The following is a 20,777-nucleotide window of genomic DNA, read 5'->3' on the forward strand; positions in this document are numbered from 1 at the left end:
GGGAGTGGGGAAGGAATGGGATGTATTTAGGAAAGCAGTGATGGCTTGCGCAAGGGATGCTTGTGGCATGAGAAGCGTGGGAGGTGGGCAGATTAGAAAGGGTAGTGAGTGGTGGGATGAAGAAGTAAGATTATTAGTGAAAGAGAAGAGAGAGGCATTTGGACGATTTTTGCAGGGAAATAATGCAAATGAGTGGGAGATGTATAAAAGAAAGAGGCACAAGGTTAAGAGAAAGTTGCAAAAGGTGTAAAAGAGGGCAAATGAGAGTTGGGGTGAGAGAGCATCATCAAATTTTAGGGAGAATAAAAAGATGTTTTGGAAGGGGGTAAATAAAGTGCGTAAGACAAGGGAACAAATGGGAACTTCAGTTAAGGGGGCTAATGGGGAGGTGATAACAAGTAGTGGTGAGGTAAGAAGGAGATAGAATGAGTATTTTGGAGGTTTGTTAAATGTGTTTGATGATAGAGTGGCAGATATAGGGTGTTTTGGTTGAGGTGGCGTGCAAAGTGAGAGGGTTAGGGAAAATTATTTGGGAAACAGAGAAGAGGTAGTAAAAGCTTTGCAGAAGATGAAAGCCGGCGAGGCAACGGGTTTGGATGGTACTCCAGTGGAATTTATTAAAAAAGGGGATGACTGTATTGTTGACTGGTTGGTGAGGTTATTTAATGTATGTATGACTCATGGTGAGGTGCCTGAGGATTGGCGGAATACTTGCATAGTGCCATTGTACAAAGGCAAAGGGGATAAAAGTGAGTGCTCAAATTTCAGAGGGATAAGTTGGTTGAGTATTCCTGGTAAATTATATGGGAGGGTATTGATTGAGAGGGTGAAGGCATGTACAGAGCATCAGATTGGGGAAGAGCAGTGTGGTTTCAGAAGTGGTAGAGGATATGTGGATCAGGTGTTTGCTTTGAAGAATGTATGTGAGAAATACTTAGAAAAGCTAATGGATTTGTATTTAGAATTCATGGATCTGGAGAAGGCATATGATAGAGTTGATAGAGATGCTCTGTGGAAGTTATTAAGAGTATATGGTGTGGGAGGCAAGTTGTTAGAAGCAGTGAAAAGTTTTTATCGAGGATGTAGGGCATGTGTACGTGTAGGAGAGAGGAAATTGATTGGTTCTCAGTGAATGTTGATTTGCGGCAAGGGTGTGTGATGTCTGTATGGTTGTTTAATTTGTTTATGGATGGGGTTGTTGGGGAAGTGAATGCAAGAGTTTTGGAAAGAGGGGCAAGTATGCAGTCTGTTGTGGATGTGAGAGCTTGGGAAGTGAGTCAGTTGTTCGCTGATGATACAGCACTGGTGGCTGATTCATGTGAGAAACTGCAGAAGCTGGTGACTGAGTTTGGTAAGTGTGTGAAAGAAGAAAGCTGAGAGTAAATGTGAATAAGCAAGGTTATTAGGTACAGTAGGGATGAGGGACAATTCAATCAAGAGGTAAGGTTGAATGGAGAAAAACTGGAGGAAGTGAAGTGTTTTAGATGTCTGGTAGTGGATTTGGCAGCGGATGGAACCATGGAAGCAGAAGTGAATCATAGAATGGGGTAGGGGGCGAAAGTTCTGGGAGCGTTGAAGAATGTGTGGAAGTCGAGAACATTATCTCGTAAAGCAAAAATGGGTATGTTTGAAGGAATAGTGGTTCCAACTATGCTATAAGGTTGCGAGGCGTGGCCTATAGAACGAGCTTTGCGGAGGAGGTTGGGTTCATTTACGACTGTGGAACAAGGGAAAAGCTGGTGCAGTCAGTACTACTGTGGGACTCATTCTCCCACAACAGTATCCTTATTACAGAAATATAAGATTTCGTTCGCAATTGATTATGAATGTTAGGAGACGAAGGACTGAGGAATGCTGCCAGACAGGAAGAGGCTGGACTCCCGTACGCGGGGACTTCCTACCCTGACAGCAGAGGGATTCCACCTAGCACTACCAGGCTGATGATAGGCTTCATGGCCCTAGATGACCAGTTACAGTCCGTGTATACACGCAGGCATAAGTCGCGCAACATATCAGTCCAAAACATCGTCGTCTTCTCCGTCCATGGTTTGCCAAACTACCATCATCACTGGCACTTATAGAAATCTTGGCTACGTTTCCTGCAGTCCTGCTACCAGATAATCATGCACAAGAGGCAAATGTAAGCAGATGACATTCATAACTGACCAGCCTCAGTCAGAGCCCGACCATCAACGCAAGGAGGAGGAGGAGGAGGAGGTGCACCTGTGTGTCCCCCCCCCCCCCCCCCCCCCTCGTGCTACCGGACGGCTCCTCGTCAGTTGACTGTGGCAGCCCATCTGACCGTCGGAAACCCACCTACCCGAGAATGACATTACCACACAACCGTATCGTGATGTTCGGGCTGACTGCGGCACAGTGTGTCGTGCGTTGCTCTTTGTTTCCGTGGCAAATGCCTTCATGAGCCATGCTATTATACTGTGAATATATCCGAGTCAGGCTCCGCTTGAGTATACTAGAACCAGGCTTCACGTCGGTATACCCAAGATAGGCTCCACGTGTGTATACTTGAGCCAGCTTCAACGTGAGTATGCATAATCCATATTTCATGCGAGTTTAAGTGAGCTGAGCTCCACGTGAGTATACCACAGCCAGGTTCCACGAGAGTGTACCTGTGGCAGGATCCACGTAAGTATACCTGAGTAAGTATACCAGTGCCAGGCTCCATGTAAGTATACCAGTGCCAGGCTCCATGTAAGTATACCAGTGCCAGGCTCCATGTAAGTATACCAGAGCCAGGCTTTATGTGAATATACCTGAGCCAGACTCCACGTGGTGTAGCCAGTGTCTAACATGTAATCTCGTGCCAAAACTTTTTTGCTGCTGTGGTTATTGTTGGGGTCTTACCTCACCAGAGGTGGTGGTAAGACTGTCGTTAAACCATTATTGCACAGACGATTTGTACTCGTTTACCTTGTGTGTCTTGTGTCTATTTATAACTGCTTATTTGTACATTAAAAGGAGGGAGGTTTTACGCGCGTGTTGCCTACATCTTTTAAAGTTTCTTGACAATCGTATAAGTTATTTCGAATTTTCTAGTCCTCTCTGGATTACTGTTTCTTCACTAAGGCTATTTCCACCAGTATATTACTATTATGCCTACCACGTGAAGCTGAAACGGAGAATAATCCGGGAGAGTTGGTCACCACTTGCTACAGAAGGTACAGAATTGTGCCGCGATTGTAGATAATGATACAGGTTCTGTATCAGGTCCTGTATCTTGAAGCATTCCCTTAGGAATGAAGAGCGAGCATCATGATTCTTTTGGTGCATCCAGCGAGCGTTATGATTCCTTTGGTGCATCTGTAGGTTCAGTGAGGTACGTGGCACCTTTATCTAAGTCGTCCAGAAAAATATTTCCAGATTTTATGTAACAATGTTCCTGACTTTACCTTAGAGTTGTCTTCCACCTTCCATCGAGAAGGCCAGTGTCTCTAGGTGCTGGTCAAACGGGTCCTGTAACCATGATACTAGAGAAGTCAGTATAGTAGAAGGCTTTTGATTCCATTCTCACAAGAAGAGGGATCGAAGGCGACCCACCCCAGATTTGAGAGCAGGAAGCCCATGGATTTGGAAAAGCGGCTTGGAAGAAGAATAGTTCGACACATGTATAATATCCCAGCTTTTTAAAAACATTTGATATTTCCAGGATTAAGGAGGTTTATGATCATGCCCAAATTGTTTATGCTATTACAATGTTGCTTTGGAGTGTTTTGAAATTTGATAGAATGAAACGTAAAATCTAGAAAAGAATAAGTAGAACATGCGTTATTAGCTAATGAAGTTGATCAGGTCACTGCTTCCCCATTCCAAGATGCTTTCCAGATCTGAGTTAAAGAAAGGTGTTATATTCGCTGCAAGAAGAGGAACGAGTATTGGGATGAGGACGAGAGGAAAAGTGAGATGAAGAAGGTTAGGTGAGATCATCAAGCTTAGAGTGATTAAGGTTAGCGGTTGAACAAAGATCATTTATGAAAAGGAGAAACAGATTAGGCGATACGACAGAGTCCTGAGGGACGCCACTGTCATCAAGGAGGAGTCACTCTATCAAGGTCTACCATTAATGAACGACTTGAGAGGAAGCCAGGCGTTAGAGAACAGAGAGAAGCAGAAACACAAAGAAAGAAAACCTAGAAAGCAAAGACCACCCACACCCTGTCACATGCACTGAGATGCCGAGAACTACAAGAAAAGATTCACCAGAAAATCCTGAGAGGAGGAGACCAGAGGAGAGCCACATTGGAGAGATCACCAATGAACCGTGCACCGTCAGACCGCATTAGTAATACGATAGAAGTGAGCAACATTCTAAATGTTTAAGAAAGTGAGAGTTCAGGAAAGTTTCAAAGACTTTGGAAGTAACAGAAGTGAGAGCGTTGGAGCAGTAAAGGGTTAGAACGGTCTCATCTCTCAAGATTTAGATTTTTAGAAAGAGACAAGATAAGAAAACGAGGTTCGGAGCAAACCCTGAGACACACTTCTTAGGGCACAGAGGACGTAAGCCATGTGGACCATACACTCTGACCACTGGAACTGTGAGAGTTCTCGGAAGATGTGTTACATTGTAAATACAGTTACATTGTAAATACAGAAGTGGGCTTAGGCTCACTGATGGGAGGGTGGGGAAGAGAGGACTAGGTGTGGAAACGTCTGAGGTGAAGTTGTACAAGAAAATACGATGCTGAAAAAAGCGACTTCATCAGTTGGACAGTTAGCTCTAGACTGATCAGGAACGGAAAAAAAGAAGGAAGGGATAAATTGGGTAAGAAGCTAGGGGTATTCATGACTCCAGAGCAGAAACATCTGTCACTTAAAGAAGTAGTTAAATGGAGACAATTTTCATTTATGAAGGCATGTTCTAGACGAGGGGAAGAATCTCATGCCACGATACGCTCCGTCTCTGTTGCAAGAGACGCCAGAATAAGAAGCGTCAATCTTAGACTTGGGGGATAAAGGTCCAGCATAGCTTTAGACTTCTGTTCGTCCCTGTAAGTAGGCTGCAGTGACTCACCTCAGCCCATATCCAGTGGAGCTTCCCTGCCTCAATGTTGGTGTGTGGGAGACAGACTTGCGTAGTACTTGTTTCAGTGAGAGGGACAGACATGTAAGCGCGACTCTTGCAGAAACTTTAGGGACGATTGTTGTTTAACTAGGAGGAATCTGAAGGATTTTAATCCTTACAGGCAGTAAAAGTAGTTAGTAACCTGTACAAGCTCAGTAGCCTTAGCTTGATCTTACATGACTCCGTAAAGGTATTTGACGACCCGCGAATTCAAGACAGAGTTCCCAGGCGTTAAGAGCCATAGGTGGAGGAAACGTAATTCCTCGATTGGTGATTATAACGACGTTAATGACCCTGGCAGTCGAAAAGCCTTAAGGCGAGCGAACCAACCATACAAGTCGAGAAGCGAGCTCCTGCGCCGGAGAAACACTGAGGGGTTAATGAAACTAGAAATCCTCACATTAACTCATGTAACTCTAAGATATAACGTTGAGGTATTCTCTCAGTGGCATTAACCGCTGCCCCTCACGTCATACACTAATGCCATCAGCCGGTAGTACGTCATCTCGTACGTCATTCGTTAATGCCGCTGACTTCATTTGTTATGACCATATTTTCACACTCTGGCTGCTGGCTTCAGGCGTCGTGCTCAGTAAGGAAAATCTGAATTCTACTCAAGCCAATGAACTTTATTTTTCTTGGGCGGACGATTTTGGCCAGCAGTGTGGAATTCAACCTGTCCCTTCCAAAAATATACCTGTGGCAGAAGACCAGCAGAGAAATTAGAGCAGCCATTACCTACAGCAGACTGTCTCCCTGTGATCCGGTCTCTTTGTGTGTGTGTGTGTGTGTGTGTGTGTGTGTGTGTGTGTGTGTGTGTGTTTTGTGTTTACATGAACGCAAATGTTTATGTGTTTGTCTGTAGGTGTGTAGCTTTGTATGCATATGCATGGGTGTATGTATGTATGTATGTATGTGTATATTTTGTTGTATGTATGTTTTTAAGCCACAGTATATGAGTCTATGTCTGTTTTGTATGTTTACATGTATGCATGTATTCCCTGTACGTACATATGTGTGTTTATGTCTGACTGTGTATGTCTTTGAATCTTTTTCATTTTACTCCAAACTTCAAGTTATACTCTACCACGAGGTTTCTTAGCCATTTTACATATGTGGACCACTTAGAGACGGCCTGAGGCGTGTGTGGACCACCTTCACCATGTATGTAATATCATATCGTCCGTTTGAATCACAATTAGGAGCAGATATCGCTGGTTTTGCTTATTTATTTCTTCATCCTTTTGTGGACTACAGGGTAAGACCCCATATCTCTTGCATTAAGTAAATGCCAATGACGAGTATAGCTTGAGCCAGTTACTCTCTGCTCATAAAAGTTCTTCGTAGTCATTCACAGAGAAACTTTCCTCAGTGTTGTCGCTCCTGGATCACTTGTATCAGTGGACCTCTGAGGCGTCGCGGGTAACTTGACTATGGCACATTCACCGGACTCCGGTAGTCGAACCCGCTTAGGTTCGAATCTTGGTCTCTTGATCGCAGATTAGGTTCACAGGTCACCTAATGTGCGTTCTACCCCTGAAGTTGGTCGATGCACTGGTTCTTGGCTTAGGCTGGAATATATATATATATATATATATATATATATATATATATATATATATATATATATATATATATATATATATATATATATATATAAATGTCTTTGACCTTGAAGTCAAAGACATTTGGAGATCAATTGGCCTTCGCTCCTGCCTGCAGTAGCATGCTTTCCGACATGTTTCATGAGCTCCTCTTCGCCAACGGAACTACCTTGGCCACCAGTGATGCTACTACGTTTGTGAATCAAAAACCATTGCAACACAAACCTCGCCAGGTGGTAGAGTGTCCCGCAGTGTATCGAGACAGACTTCCCCAGAACTTTTTTAAAGGGGAAGTAAATGTTTATAGTTGTGTTACTGGAGTGATAGTTTTCATACATGGTGCTTTGACAAGAAAATAGTGAAATTGGAAAAAATGTAGCTTAGACATTGAAGCTTATTGATACAGTGGTTAAATTGATGAGAACTACTATTGACTTTTGTGTAAATAAATTAAACATTTCCTTTTTCCATAGCCAGAGGTTGAACCATTATGTGACATTCATTTTTTTCTTTTCATTTCAAGCTAGAAGTTTCAGTTTTCTAAATTGTTTCTTACATTTTTCATATGTATATATATGTATGTGTGTGTGTGTGTGTGTATATGTGCGTGTGTGTGTGTATGTGTGTGTATGTGTATATATATATATATATGTATATTATCCCTGGGGATAGGGGTGAAAGAATACTTTCCACGCATTCCTCGCGTGTCGTAGAAAGCGACTAGAGGGGACGGGAGCGGGGGGCCAGAAATCCTCCCCTCCTTGTATTTTTTAACTTTCTAAAATGGGAAACAGAAGAAGGAGTCACGCGGGGAGTGCCCATACTCCTCGAAGGCTCAGATTGGGGTGCCTAAATGTGTGTGGATGTAACCAAGATGTGAAAAAAGGAGAGATAGGTAGTATGTTTGAGGAAAGGAACCTGGATGTTTTGGCTCTGAGTGAAACGAAGCTCAAGGGTGAAGGGGAAGAGTGGTTTGGGAATGTCTTGGGAGTAAAGTCAGGGATTAGTGAGAGGACAAGAGCAAGGGAAGGAGTAGCACTACTCCTGAAACTGTTGTGGGAGTATGTGATAGAGTGTAAGAAAGTAAACTCTAGATTAATATGGGTAAAACTGAAAGTTGATGGAGAGAGATGGGTGATTATTGGTGCATATGCACCTGGGCATGAGAAGAAAGATCATGAGAGGCAAGTGTTTTGGGAGCAGCTGAATGAGTGTGTTAGTGGTTTTGATGCACGAGACCGGGTTATAGTGATGGGTGATTTGAATGCAAAGGTGAGTAATGTGGCAGTTGAGGGAATAATTGGTATACATGGGGTGTTCAGTGTTGTAAATGGAAATGGTGAAGAGCTTGTAGATTTATGTGCTGAAAAAGGACTGATGATTGGCAATACCTGGTTTAAAAAGCGAGATATACATAAGTATACTTATGTAAGTAGGAGAGATGGCCAGAGAGCGTTATTGGATTACGTGTTAATTGACAGGCGCGCGAAAGAGAGACTTTTGGATGTTAATGTGCTGAGAGGTGCAACTGGAGGGATGTCTGATCATTATCTTGTGGAGGCTAAGGTGAAGATTTGTATAGGTTTTCAGAAAAAAAGAGTGAATGTTGGGGTGAAGAGGGTGGTGAGAGTAAGTGAGCTTGGGAAGGAGACTTGTGTGAGGAAGTACCAGGAGAGACTGAGTACAAAATGGAAAAAGGTGAGAACAATGGAAGTAAGGGGAGTGGGGGAGGAATGGGATGTATTTAGGGAATCAGTGATGGATTGCGCAAAAGATGCTTGTGGCATGAGAAGAGTGGGAGGTGGGTTGATTAGAAAGGGTAGTGAGTGGTGGGATGAAGAAGTAAGAGTATTAGTGAAAGAGAAGAGAGAGGCATTTGGACGATTTTTGCAGGGAAAAAATGCAGTGGAGTGGGAGACGTATAAAAGAAAGAGACAGGAGGTCAAGAGAAAAGAGGTTCTGGAAGGAGGTAAATAAAGTGCGTAAGACAAGGGAGCAAATGGGAACTTCAGTGAAGGGCGCAAATGGGGAGGTGATAACAAGTAGTGGTGATGTGAGGAGATGGAGTGAGTATTTTGAAGGTTTGTTGAATGTGTTTGATGATAGAGTGGCAGATATAGGGTGTTTTGGTCGAGGTGGTGTGCAAAGTGAGAGGGTTGGGGAAAATGATTTGGTAAACAGAGAAGAGGTAGTAAAAGCTTTGCGGAAGATGAAAGCCGGCAAGGCAGCAGGTTTGGATGGTATTGCAGTGGAATTTATTAAAAAAGGGGGTGACTGTATTGTTGACTGGTTGGTAAGGTTATTTAATGTATGTATGACTCACGGTGAGGTGCCTGAGGATTGGCGGAATGCGTGCATAGTGCCATTGTACAAAGGCAAAGGGGATAAGAGTGAGTGCTCAAATTACAGAGGTATAAGTTTGTTGAGTATTCCTGGCAAATTATATGGGAGGGTGAAAGCATGTACAGAGCATCAGATTGGGGAAGAGCAGTGTGGTTTCAGAAGTGGTAGAGGATGTGTGGATCAGGTGTTTGCTTTGAAGAATGTATGTGAGAAATACTTAGAAAAGCAAATGGATTTGTATGTAGCATTTATGGATCTGGAGAAGGCATATGATAGAGTTGATAGAGATGCTCTGTGGAAGGTATTAAGAATATATGGTGTGGGAGGCAAGTTGTTAGAAGCAGTGAAAAGTTTTTATCGAGGATGTAAGGCATGTGTACGTGTAGGAAGAGAGGAAAGTGATTGGTTCTCAGTGAATGTAGGTTTGCGTCAGGGGTGTGTGATATCTCCATGGTTGTTTAATTTGTTTATGGATGGGGTTGTTAGGGAGGTGAATGCAAGAGTTTTGGAAAGAGGGGCAAGTATGAAGTCTGTTGGGGATGAGAGAGCTTGGGAAGTGAGTCAGTTGTTGTTCGCTGATGATACAGCGCTGGTGGCTGATTCATGTGAGAAACTGCAGAAGCTGGTGACTGAGTTTGGTAAAGTGTGTGAAAGAAGAAAGTTAAGAGTAAATGTGAATAAGAGCAAGGTTATTAGGTACAGTAGGGTTGAGGGTCAAGTCAATTGGGAGGTGAGTTTGAATGGAGAAAAACTGGAGGAAGTGAAGTGTTTTAGATATCTGGGAGTGGATCTGTCAGCGGATGGAACCATGGAAGCGGAAGTGGATCATAGGGTGGGGGAGGGGGCGAAAATTCTGGGAGCCTTGAAGAATGTGTGGAAGTCGAGAACATTATCTCGGAAAGCAAAAATGAGTAAGTTTGAAGGAATAGTGGTTCCAACAATGTTGTATGGTTGCGAGGCGTGGGCTATGGATAGAGTTGTGCGCAGGAGGATGGATGTGCTGGAAATGAGATGTTTGAGGACAATGTGTGGTGTGAGGTGGTTTGATCGAGTAAGCAACGTAAGGGTAAGAGAGATGTGTGGAAATAAAAAGAGCGTGGTTGAGAGAGCAGAGGAGGGTGTTTTGAAATGGTTTGGGCACATGGAGAGAATGAGTGAGGAAAGATTGACCAAGAGGATATATGTGTCGGAGGTGGAGGGAACGAGGAGAAGAGGGAGACCAAATTGGAGGTGGAAAGATGGAGTGAAAAAGATTTTGTGCGATCGGGGCCTGAACATGCAGTAGGGTGAAAGGAGGGCAAGGAATAGAGTGAATTGGAGCGATGTGGTATACCGGGGTTGACGTGCTGTCAGTGGATTGAATCGGGGCATGTGAAGCGTCTGGGGTAAACCATGGAAAGCTGTGTAGGTATGTATATTTTGCGTGTGTGGACGTATGTATATACATGTGTATGGTTTTTTTTTTTTTTTTTTTTTTTTTTTTTTTCCAAAGGAAGGAACAGAGAAGGGGGCCGGGTGAGGATGTTTCCTCAGAGGCCCAGTCCTCTGTTCTTAACGCTACCTCGTTGATGCGGGAAATGGCGAATAGTATGAAAGAAAAGAAAGAAATATATATATATATATATATATATATATATATATATATATATATATATATATATATATATATATATATATATATATATATATATATATATATATATATATATATATATATTGGAAAGGATCACAATTTTGCGCGTGATCAAAATATTCCTATGAGTCCATGGGGAAATGAAACACAAGTTATCGTGTTTCATCATCCCCGTGGACCCATAGGAATATATATATATATATATATATATATATATATATATATATATATATATATATATATATATATATATATCAGAAATGAGACTGTGTTTATGAGGACACCTGTATTTACCCCGCCGCCTCTGCTATAAAAGAAAAAAGTGAGTTGAAAGAACGATGGATGAGAACAGTCGCAGACAACACTTTTGGCAAATATTATTCTTTACGTAATTTTTATCTCAGAATTTATCGTTTAGAAGCCATATTTCCTAAAATATTGATCTATATAAAGCATGTTTTCCATCAATATTTTGAAAAAACTATTATGGGTGGGCAAATCCAGTACCAAAACAGTAGAAACAATTCAGGAACAAACGAATTACTTAACGAGGAAGACGGAGGAGTATGGCCGTAGCTGCAGTGTGTCTTTAGTTCACAACACTAGATGAATTTTAGTGGATTTCAGAAACAAGCTGTAGTAAAGTATAAGGAACCCACATCTATAGACGTTTGGACTCGCGCAAGTTCCCGTCAGATGGCAGCACCATCCAAGAATCACAAGGTGGGATTATAAACAAGATTAGTTTGTATACCAAACCTTGTTCACGGTGGCAGAATCTCTTAGCACGTAAAGCATGTTTTCCCAATCATTTCTAGCTGTTGAATGCTTTAGGTAATACATTTATTCGTAACATATGAGAGGGGTCAAGTTTTTCTCATTCATTTTCAAATCAGTCGGCACCAAAGTCTCATGAATCAATAGGAGAATTAAGTAAGATATTCTCAGAAAGTCTAATCTTTCTTGTGACATTCGAATGATGGCAAAATGTGATATCTGGCAGCCTACTTACTGTAAATCTTGCTCTTGTACGACAATAGGTAACGTTACCCCTGAGAATCTTTGATGTAATTGTTCATGTAACAATTCATGGGTGTGACGTAGAATAGAAACGAAAATATCTTAAATCATTAGATATTCCGTAGACTCCCAAGACAAGCATTCCGGCAGACGAATCCTCTAATACTTTTGATTAATATCACTGTGTATAGAAACACATCCTCAAGAAATATACAGATGACAGATCAAATACGTCTTTATGTGATTTAAGCTGTAAGATGATCCATCCCAAATGGATACTAAATGGACACAATTATATCACACTGTGTTGTTCATTAATTATATAAGATTTTACTGTGGTTATTGGAACTGCTTAACTGTTCAAAACATTGTTTCTCTGGAGTCCTTCAAATTCTAATTCTTCACATGTGCGTAACAACCATTTTACACATCTATATACGTACGTGCAAAATTGTGGTTTGTACTGCATGTGGTGCCGTGAGTAAAACTACATAGATACAGCGATAATAATCATTTTTTCTCCAAGGTAAAACATCGACACAATCCTCAAACCTACGTTCACACTAGACAAGTAGTGGTAGAATATAAGAAGGAAAAAGGTTAGGTTGCCAGAATAGATTAAATGTTAAAGATGACGTGAACACAGTAGAATCACCGGATCAGCATTATACATTAACAAAAACTTCCTTTCACTTTCGTTCTATAAGCAACGTATAGTTAAAGCTCCACCCTGAGTAAATAATCCATGTATCCTGATCACCACCACACACAACCACAACTGATATTGTTCTGTTACCTAATCCAAGGACCCCTATAGCAACGAGGTTGCGCCCCACTCAGAAGCAGGGGAATGGTAGCTTCCTTTCGAGAGAGGGGGACCTCATCGAGGCTGTATGGGTGCTGTGCACTCGAGGACTGACTGTTAATGTATGTAAATCTGTATTTCATCGTACAGCTCATAAGCTGAGGAATTCTCTTCCATCTTTCCCTTTTCTTATAACATTTCCTTTCAACTCTGATTATCTTCTTCGTTTTCTCTTAGTTTTTTCAATCGAGGTGCTAATGATTTGGGAATGTGCAACTCCTGCCATGTCAGTCAGTATGTAAATGAAAAAAAGACTACTCCTATCCATCCATTGGCGATGATACAGTCTCGTCGAGGGTGACTTTTTCTTCATAATGTAACCACTTACAAGTGGAGTCCGGTAACGATGCCCAAGATATCATAGTCATCCATACCCACACAAAAGTCTTTTATGACAACGGGAAATTTCAGTTTTCTATGATGGTTCAATTTAGTTGGGTCGCGTGCCATGAGATGCCTCTCGAAGGCGCGCTCAAGTCACATCTCATATACCACTGCTTGACTTATCTTACCATCATTCGTCAGTGTTGTCTGAAACATTGACGTTGTAGGGTGTTCTACCGTTCCGTACGTCCTCGCCTCTTTGACTTATTTGGCATTATATGTGTATAGCAATGCACTGTTATAGTGGGTTATAGTGCAGTGAGATCGTGAGACCAATGGTGAACCCATGAATGAGGTGTTGAAACGTGTGTTCGATTCGTGCTTACAACTTGACGTTAACGGCCCAAATGACCTTGATAGTTTACAGACCTGGAGCCCAAATAACCAACGAGCCATAGGCCTCTAGAGAAGAGGCTGCACGCCAAGAGAGAGTGTGCGTTAGGTGCTGTCTGTCAGGACGCGGAAAATTGCGTAGCCAGCGTTCTACCACGCAACCTGACACCTCATCTGTCCTGCCACGTCACAACACCCTATGCCAGGTTGATCGTCTCATCATTCACGGTAAGAAAAAGAGATGTTTTACAGGTTTTTGTATACGTGAATACGAATTTCATGTTCAAAAATTGTATTAAGAGCCATATGTACGTGGCTTACTATGCCGTAAGAGTATCAATATGTTGAGTCGTCATTTATAGGAGCCACGATGCGCAACGACCGGGAAATTTAAATGTATGTTGTTTCATAAAACATCTTCCATTCGTTAGGTCGTTACTTCTTTATTCATTACCGGTATACCTTACCTTCCTGGTCCATTGAGTCCTTACTGACGGGGCTCCCGCAGCGCTTAGAAAGCTAGCTACGTCCACCTGTTGGTACCACAACGGGGTAGTGTAGTAATGTTTTGCTTGTCTTCGTATGGTGAATATTGGACAATCCGGTCAAATTTTTTCTTAATGTTTAGTATTTCTGGTTTATTATTCCTCACCAATGAGCAGTATGAAAATCACCGGTAAATCACTACGTATGGTAAGTAATTTTAGGTATTCATTGATCTGAATTGGTAACACATTGTATATTTAAAAAATACTATAGAGCTGCGGAGAGTGATTTGAAATATTGCATTTTATGATATTTATGCGGTAGTGGTGAGTTATCATATCAGGGAAAAACGTGGGAGTTAATTAATGTAATGGTAAGGTGAGCATATTGATAGAAGCAATACCTTAACTCCTCCAGCAGCAGAGATATATCATAGGAACATATCAAGGTGACTGTGGTACGTCGTGATGTATAGAATGACAGATTGTGAGGAGGTTGGCCGGCGGAGCGAACAGCTGCTCGGCCTTTCCTCTGTTTGTTTATTGACATTTTCGTCAGGTTAGAAGGTTGAGGAAGGTTTATCTTGTTTGTTGATTGTTTTTCAAAGCAAATCCCGTACGTTTGTATCCCTATATTCTCCCTGATATTCTTCACCTTCCCCACTATCGCCTATATTTATTTATCGTAGAATGTGATGCCCTAAGCCTCGTTACGCCACTGTTGTTTATGTGACCACATTATAACCCTTATTGACCAGATTTACTTAATATCCAGTACTCATTTCGATGCGTAGCTAAACAGGTAAATCATCAATCATTCAACGGCCATATACACACTGAGTGTATGTGGGCTTAATTACAAGTTGTTCGAAAATATTTCAGGTAGTGGTTGTAACAATCTTGACAACAGTTAATAATACTTTATCATGACGGCAGTTGATAGGCAACCGATCATTACATTTTTTAGTTGAATAGGTATTTACTAACTAATTTTACTTTTTTTTCTGAACAAAAACTTAGGATCCATGAGCTCCTTCATGCATACAATGTGCGCTGTTTTTTTAACTTTGCTTTTAATTCCATTTAAGTTCAGAATAAATTGTGTAGTAATTATAAAAGACTAATGAATATTGTGTAATATTAATTAGAATTGTATAGAAAAATGTTTGTTAAGAAAAGCCTTAATTCTTCTTTAAATTCACGTCTAGAATGTTTTTAAATGACATTTTTTACACAAAAGCCAATTATGAAATACACTTCGTAGAGATGTGTGTGTACCTGTGTGTCATCATACACTGTCATGTTCGTCGTAGTCAACCCTCGCCAAATGATTCATTACCCAGATAAGTATTAAGTGTTTGAGCTGCTTTGAATAAGGGTCATGAAGACTAGGCTTACGTTACCGTTAAGGATATATTACCGTACGGAAAGTTATTAGTCATCAAACCAGTAGTAATGATAAATGATATCAGTAATAGACATACGTTCAAAAAGCGTACACGCAAAACTTCTTAATGTTTGACCGAAAAATTACGGATAGATTATTTTATTTTTAAAAGACTATGTAAGGTTAGACACATCTCGAAAACAGTGAGTTACTTACCTCAGGGAAGTCCATACCGTAAATATTGAACTTGTTTCTACAAAATCTTTGGAGAAAAAGATTCTGAAAACGGTCCTAATTTAAGCCAAAACATTAATGAAATCCTCATTAAGTAGTTACAGAAATTATAAACGAAACATCACTCACGCCTTCACGCCTTCGTACCGGCGCCAGTAGAGATGATTTCATCAGGGATGAGAGTAGGAATAACAGATTAAACTGTGTCGAAATATGAAAATATGAACACCTTTCCTTTGTTCGTCTCTGCTGCTTAAAGTTTAAATGCAGCGCGTTTAAATGGACATTGTGGAAGTGTCATTTAATGCAATATCTTTTTTTCATTCTTTTTTTATGGTAAAATGGCAAAAAGGGATAACGAGGAAGCAAAAGCGCTAAGAATTGAATGATTTTAAGATGTTTTGCTTAACAGGAAGGAGCTTGTTTTCCCCGATAATTTTAAATTCAATTTTGATTTGATTATGGAAAACCTCGCAAATTCTCATTCGTTTCAGAATTTACTCCAGACTATAATAAGACATGCACATTGTGTATAATTTGACTAGTTTAGAAAATATGTGGCCACTTTGAGGCTTCTAGACTATTTTGTTAATACTTTTAGTTCGATTGTATTTCTGTAATGACCAGCGAGGAAGCAGAACCTGATCACAGTAGATCTCGTTGGTATGTGGACGACCAGCGTCTCTGTGTGGCGACCATTATCCTCCTCCTTCTTCTTCTCCTCCCCCTCCTCCTTCACTGAATTTTCACTGTCTCAATATTGTCTCTTCACTGTATCTTCACTGCCCCGATGGTGTCGTATCCCTTCACTGCCCATGATGGAGCTGCTTCACTGCCTCGATGGTGGTGTGCCTCTTCACTGCCCATGATGGTGCCCCTTTCACTGTCCCTGATAGTGTCGTGCCACTTCACTGCCCCGATGGTGTCGTGCCATTTCACTGCCCATGATGGAGCTGCTTCACTGCCCTGATGTTGCTGTGCCTCTTCGCTGTCCTTGATGGTGCCCCTTTCACTGCCCCTGATAGTGTCGTGCCACTTCACCGCCCCGATGGTGTGCCACTTCACTGCCCATGATGGTGCCCCTTCGCTGCCCCGATGATGTCGTGCTCTTCCATGCCCATGACGGTGCCCTTTTCACTGCCCATGATGGTGCCCCTTCACTGTCCGATGGTGTCGTGCCACTTCACTGCCCATGGTTCAGTCCCTTCACTGCCCTGGTGTTGTGCCCCTTTCACAGCCCATAACGGTGTGCCACTTCACTGCCCATGATGGCACCCCTTCACTGCCCCGATGATGTCTTTCGTGAGTCCCTGGTAGGTGTTACGAATGCATCTTGTGAGAGGAAAGCCACTTGAAGCAGTAAGGAGTTTGTCAAAAGTGTACGTCGTTTGTGCGAGTAGGAAAAGAGGAGGATGAGTGGTTCCAGGTGAAGGTATTTGTGCTGCAAGAGTGTGAGGCTCTTAATCTGTTTATGGATTGGGTGGTGAGAGGATTAAATGTGAGGATCTTGAAGAGAGACGTTGGTCTTCGGTCTGTTAGGGATGTGGGAGCTGGGAGGTGAGTCAGTTGCTCTGGTAATAACACGGGCTTTAGTGGCAGACTTCAGTAAGAAATTGCGAGTGTGTGTGTGTGTGTACGAGGGGAAAGCTTAGGGGTTGATGTGAATAATAGTAGGTTGGTTTGGGGTGTGAGTTTGAATAAAGAGAACCTTGAGGAAGTGGAGTGTTTTACACACCTGAGAGTAGACACGGAAGGAGACGAAATCAAAGGATCTGAAGTGAGCCACAAGGTGTGTGGAGAAGCAAGGTCACTGTTCGTGAGGGTGAAGATGGGTACGCTTGACGGTATAGCCGTCCATAAGGTGCTGTCTGGGTGCGAGGCGTGGGCCCGAGACGAACGGGTACGGAAGAGGGTGGATGTGTTGGAAGTGAAATACTCAGGGACAATACGTGGTGTGAGGAAGGTTGATCGAGTGATGGCGTAAGAAAGAGGTGTCGTCGTAAGAGGAGTGAGTATGTATGAGGGAACTGAAGAAGGTGTGCTGATATGGTGTGGACATACGGAGAGGATGAGTAAGAAACTGACCATATGAGGGTAAACCTGACCAGGGCGTAAACATTGTTGTACTGGATGTGTGGATTTCTTTGAATAACAGTGGAGTCCCTCACGATAACTTCACTGTCAGTTAGCATCGCTGTTCCTCAGTATGACAGTACAAGTTTACTTGATTTGATTCGCCCCTAATAAAGAATTCCCAGAGCGAAAGATAAGAAAGCCTCAGACATTTGTGACACTTTATTTATCATTATTATTATTAATTATTATTATAACAGTAAAGCAGGATCGTTTCTGAACACTGAGTTAACATAAACTTGGAAGAATAAGAATTTTATAAAACATAAAACTAGCATTAATGGAAAAAAGTTAAACAAACTTGTTTCTTGTTCTTCCCACAAACATGAGTTACCTCAGGACTGACTGTCTGAAAGAGAAAGAATATACACACTACAGGTACAGCTGCTGAAGCTGCTGGAGGTACAGCTGCTTGTGCTGCTGGAGGTACAGCTGCTCGTGCTGCTGGAGGTACAGCTTCTGGGGCTGCTTATACTGCTGCTGGCAGCTGCAGGAAACTGTTTGAGACAGAAGAAACATCAGCGTCTTCCTCCTTGTTCTTTCGGAAGACAACACTGACGTAGTTCCCCTCCTCTCTCTCTCTCTTTCTTTCTCTTTTTCTCTTGTGTTGTGATGATGTTGTTGGTCTAGAAGGTCTTCGTGTTCCTCCGGATGGTCAGTACACACTATATATGTGTGCCTTTCTGGGATGTTTGTAACTTAAGGTCGTCCCGGGTGTCACATCAGAGATCTACACTTGGTCCAGAGACCAGGCACACCTTACACTGTGATGTAAGAGCTCATCAGCCTCACAGACATTTGGTTTCTTAGTGGACGTCATTGGCTGTGAGATTAGGAGTTCATGGTGACGTCATGATCATTCATCACGACGAGTGGCTCCTCTGTATGTTGATGTCACAGAGTGCACGCTGATTGGCTCGCTGGATGAGGTCAGGGTAGGGAAGGACATGGGTCATGTACAAATTGGGCAAAATTGTTGCCGCAAGTGTATTTTCTTTCTTACTTTTTTTATATATTGTGGTGGTGGTGGGGATGGTATTAACCAGTCATCATCTCCATGAACTCTGTAAATGAGAACGGGAGTGTTGGGTTGAGGAGGTGCGAGTGAGTGTACCTTTGAGCATGAAGGAAGGTAGTTGCTGTGTGCGTCAGGCAGCGGTTAGGTCCAGGTTAGATGAATCAGGCACTGAAGTGAATTAGGAGCAAGTGAGAAGGTTGTCTTTTTTTTTCGAGATGTTAGGAGAGTGAAAGAGGTGAGGTGAAGGAGAGAGAGACAGGGTGGGTTAACCTGCCATCATTGCCATGAATTCTGAAATAAAGACGAAACAGTAGTATAGTTCATTTATAAAGACAGGTGAAGGAGATATACCCATAGATCTTACAGGAAAGATCGTTACTAATGCACATTGAGACGTGAAGACAGTGTCCACGCGTTACTTACAGCAAGCATCTTGGCATTTAAGTCTTAAAGCAGACACTAGTGACACATAGGAGCTACCATATACATACATGACACAGCCAAGACTACTGTAAAGAGAAGGACGTTTAAACACATAATATACCACAAGTATAGACGAATGATAGATACTGATGGCGACATCTGCAATGAGAAACAGTTAGCTGATGTCTCACAGGCACACACAAGTGAGAGATCAAGATGACGACGGCTGCAATTGAGAAACATTAAAGCAGATGTATTACAAAGCACACGTAACTGAGAACGAGAAAGAGAGAGAGAGAGGCAAACACGTATATCGGCGGCCAACTTGCACAGTTAGCAGAGCCATCTAGCGAGAAAAGATACAGCTGATGATATACATGACATTTGCTTGACTCCTTGCCTGGAGGTCGCCAGCAGAGGCCGTTTCGTGCCACAACAGGAAGGACGAGGATGGAACAACATATGGCTGGGTTGGCAGACTGGGGTCTTGAGAGAGCCATTTAGCTAAAGCTCTACACTGAGGAGATGAGAAGGAGACTGGAGGATGAGGATGAAGGGGGAGGTGAGTGCTGGAGGAGATGGGTGTTGGGAGTGAGGCAGATCCTGCTGCAAGTTGGAGGACGAGGAGAGATCACCAGGTAAGGGAGTAGTGAGAGAGGGAGAGTGAAGGTAGCTATCCGGCCATCATGGTCATGAACTCTGAAAAACGGAAGGAAAGAGAAGATCAGAGGGAAGGGACAGGCATGTGTGTCGAGAGATCTGGTCAGTATAGACATTTCTCTTAATCTTTAGAGTGTTGTACTGATTACAAGAGCAAGATCTAATGGGGTGTTTATTTCTTATCAACAACAACAAAAAACTAAATTCCTATCAGTGAAGACTTGAAGGAGAAGGACTTTCATAGCTCAGCAGTGACTACAGTGAACAGATGTCGAATACAGAATGGCACCGTCAGACTCTAAGGTTACACTGAGGACATAAAGCAGTGTATTGTGACCCTCTGGTAACCAGTCCTCATCGACGTCTGTAAGCAATAGGTTGAACTTGGCTTCACTGTTGTCAAAAGTTCTTGATGTGACAGAAGATAATGTCAGTGTCTTGTGATAAGTTTTAAGTGACTGTTTCATAGAAGCAGAATTTTGTACCACACAGTTTACTGACTCCTAGATTAGTGCTGAATAAAGATCTTGGAATAACCAATTGAGAATAACGTGTTCATAAATGCTAATCATTTTACTTTAGTCTCTAAATGATATTATTACTTCAAGTGATTTCATTTGTTTTAAATGTATGGTTTTAGTGCTGATATTTTGCCTTAATGTATTCTTTGAATAATCAGCTGGGTCAGGCATAAGTAAAAACATTTAATAGAAACTACGTAAGTGTCAATGAACTGCTCTATCTTAACATGAGAGTACTCACCTCTTAAGTATTTCTCATATATATATATATATATATATATATATATATATATATATATATATATATATATATATATATATTGTGCATTTGAACAGTGTATTCTCTTTCCCACACTCATTGTTAAAGGCCAGAGCATTTCATTAAAGAACTTCCTAGTCCTTTGCTCGATATTTATGATTTTTTAAATCTCCTGAATTCAGGTTATTATAAAGTTTTACATCATTGAACTGAGGAACTGAGGAAATCTTATTGGAACATCTGGCGATATAAGCTTCTGATCGTATACGATGACTGACGGTGTCTTCACGTTGGTTGGGTGATGATTGAAGCGAATGATGGGTCTTTAATTCAGTAGAACGGACGAAAATGTGGTGAGCAGGGCAAAGAAGTCTTCTTATTGGCTGCCAGGTATG

At 41.9% G+C, this 20,777-nt stretch overlaps 1 protein-coding gene across 3 annotated transcripts in view; it reads right to left on the reverse strand.

The window, feature by feature from the left end:
- Positions 1-20,777, reverse strand: part of LOC139750844 (troponin C) — a 209,430-nt gene that overhangs the window by 126,428 nt on the left and 62,225 nt on the right. The window contains exon 6 of one of the 3 annotated variants that reach the window (XM_071665630.1): positions 17,651-18,810. The exons of 1 other annotated variant lie outside the window; for it this stretch is intronic. In XM_071665630.1, coding sequence (XP_071521731.1) covers positions 18,785-18,810 — 26 coding nt within the window. In that variant the 3' untranslated portion in view covers positions 17,651-18,784. Of the gene's footprint in view, positions 1-17,650; positions 19,642-20,777 lie in introns of those variants that run through there. One more of the 3 variants, XM_071665632.1, reaches the window with a different exon arrangement.

Source organism: Panulirus ornatus, chromosome 10, assembly GCF_036320965.1.
Source record: "Panulirus ornatus isolate Po-2019 chromosome 10, ASM3632096v1, whole genome shotgun sequence".
Taxonomy (NCBI): domain Eukaryota; kingdom Metazoa; phylum Arthropoda; class Malacostraca; order Decapoda; family Palinuridae; genus Panulirus; species Panulirus ornatus.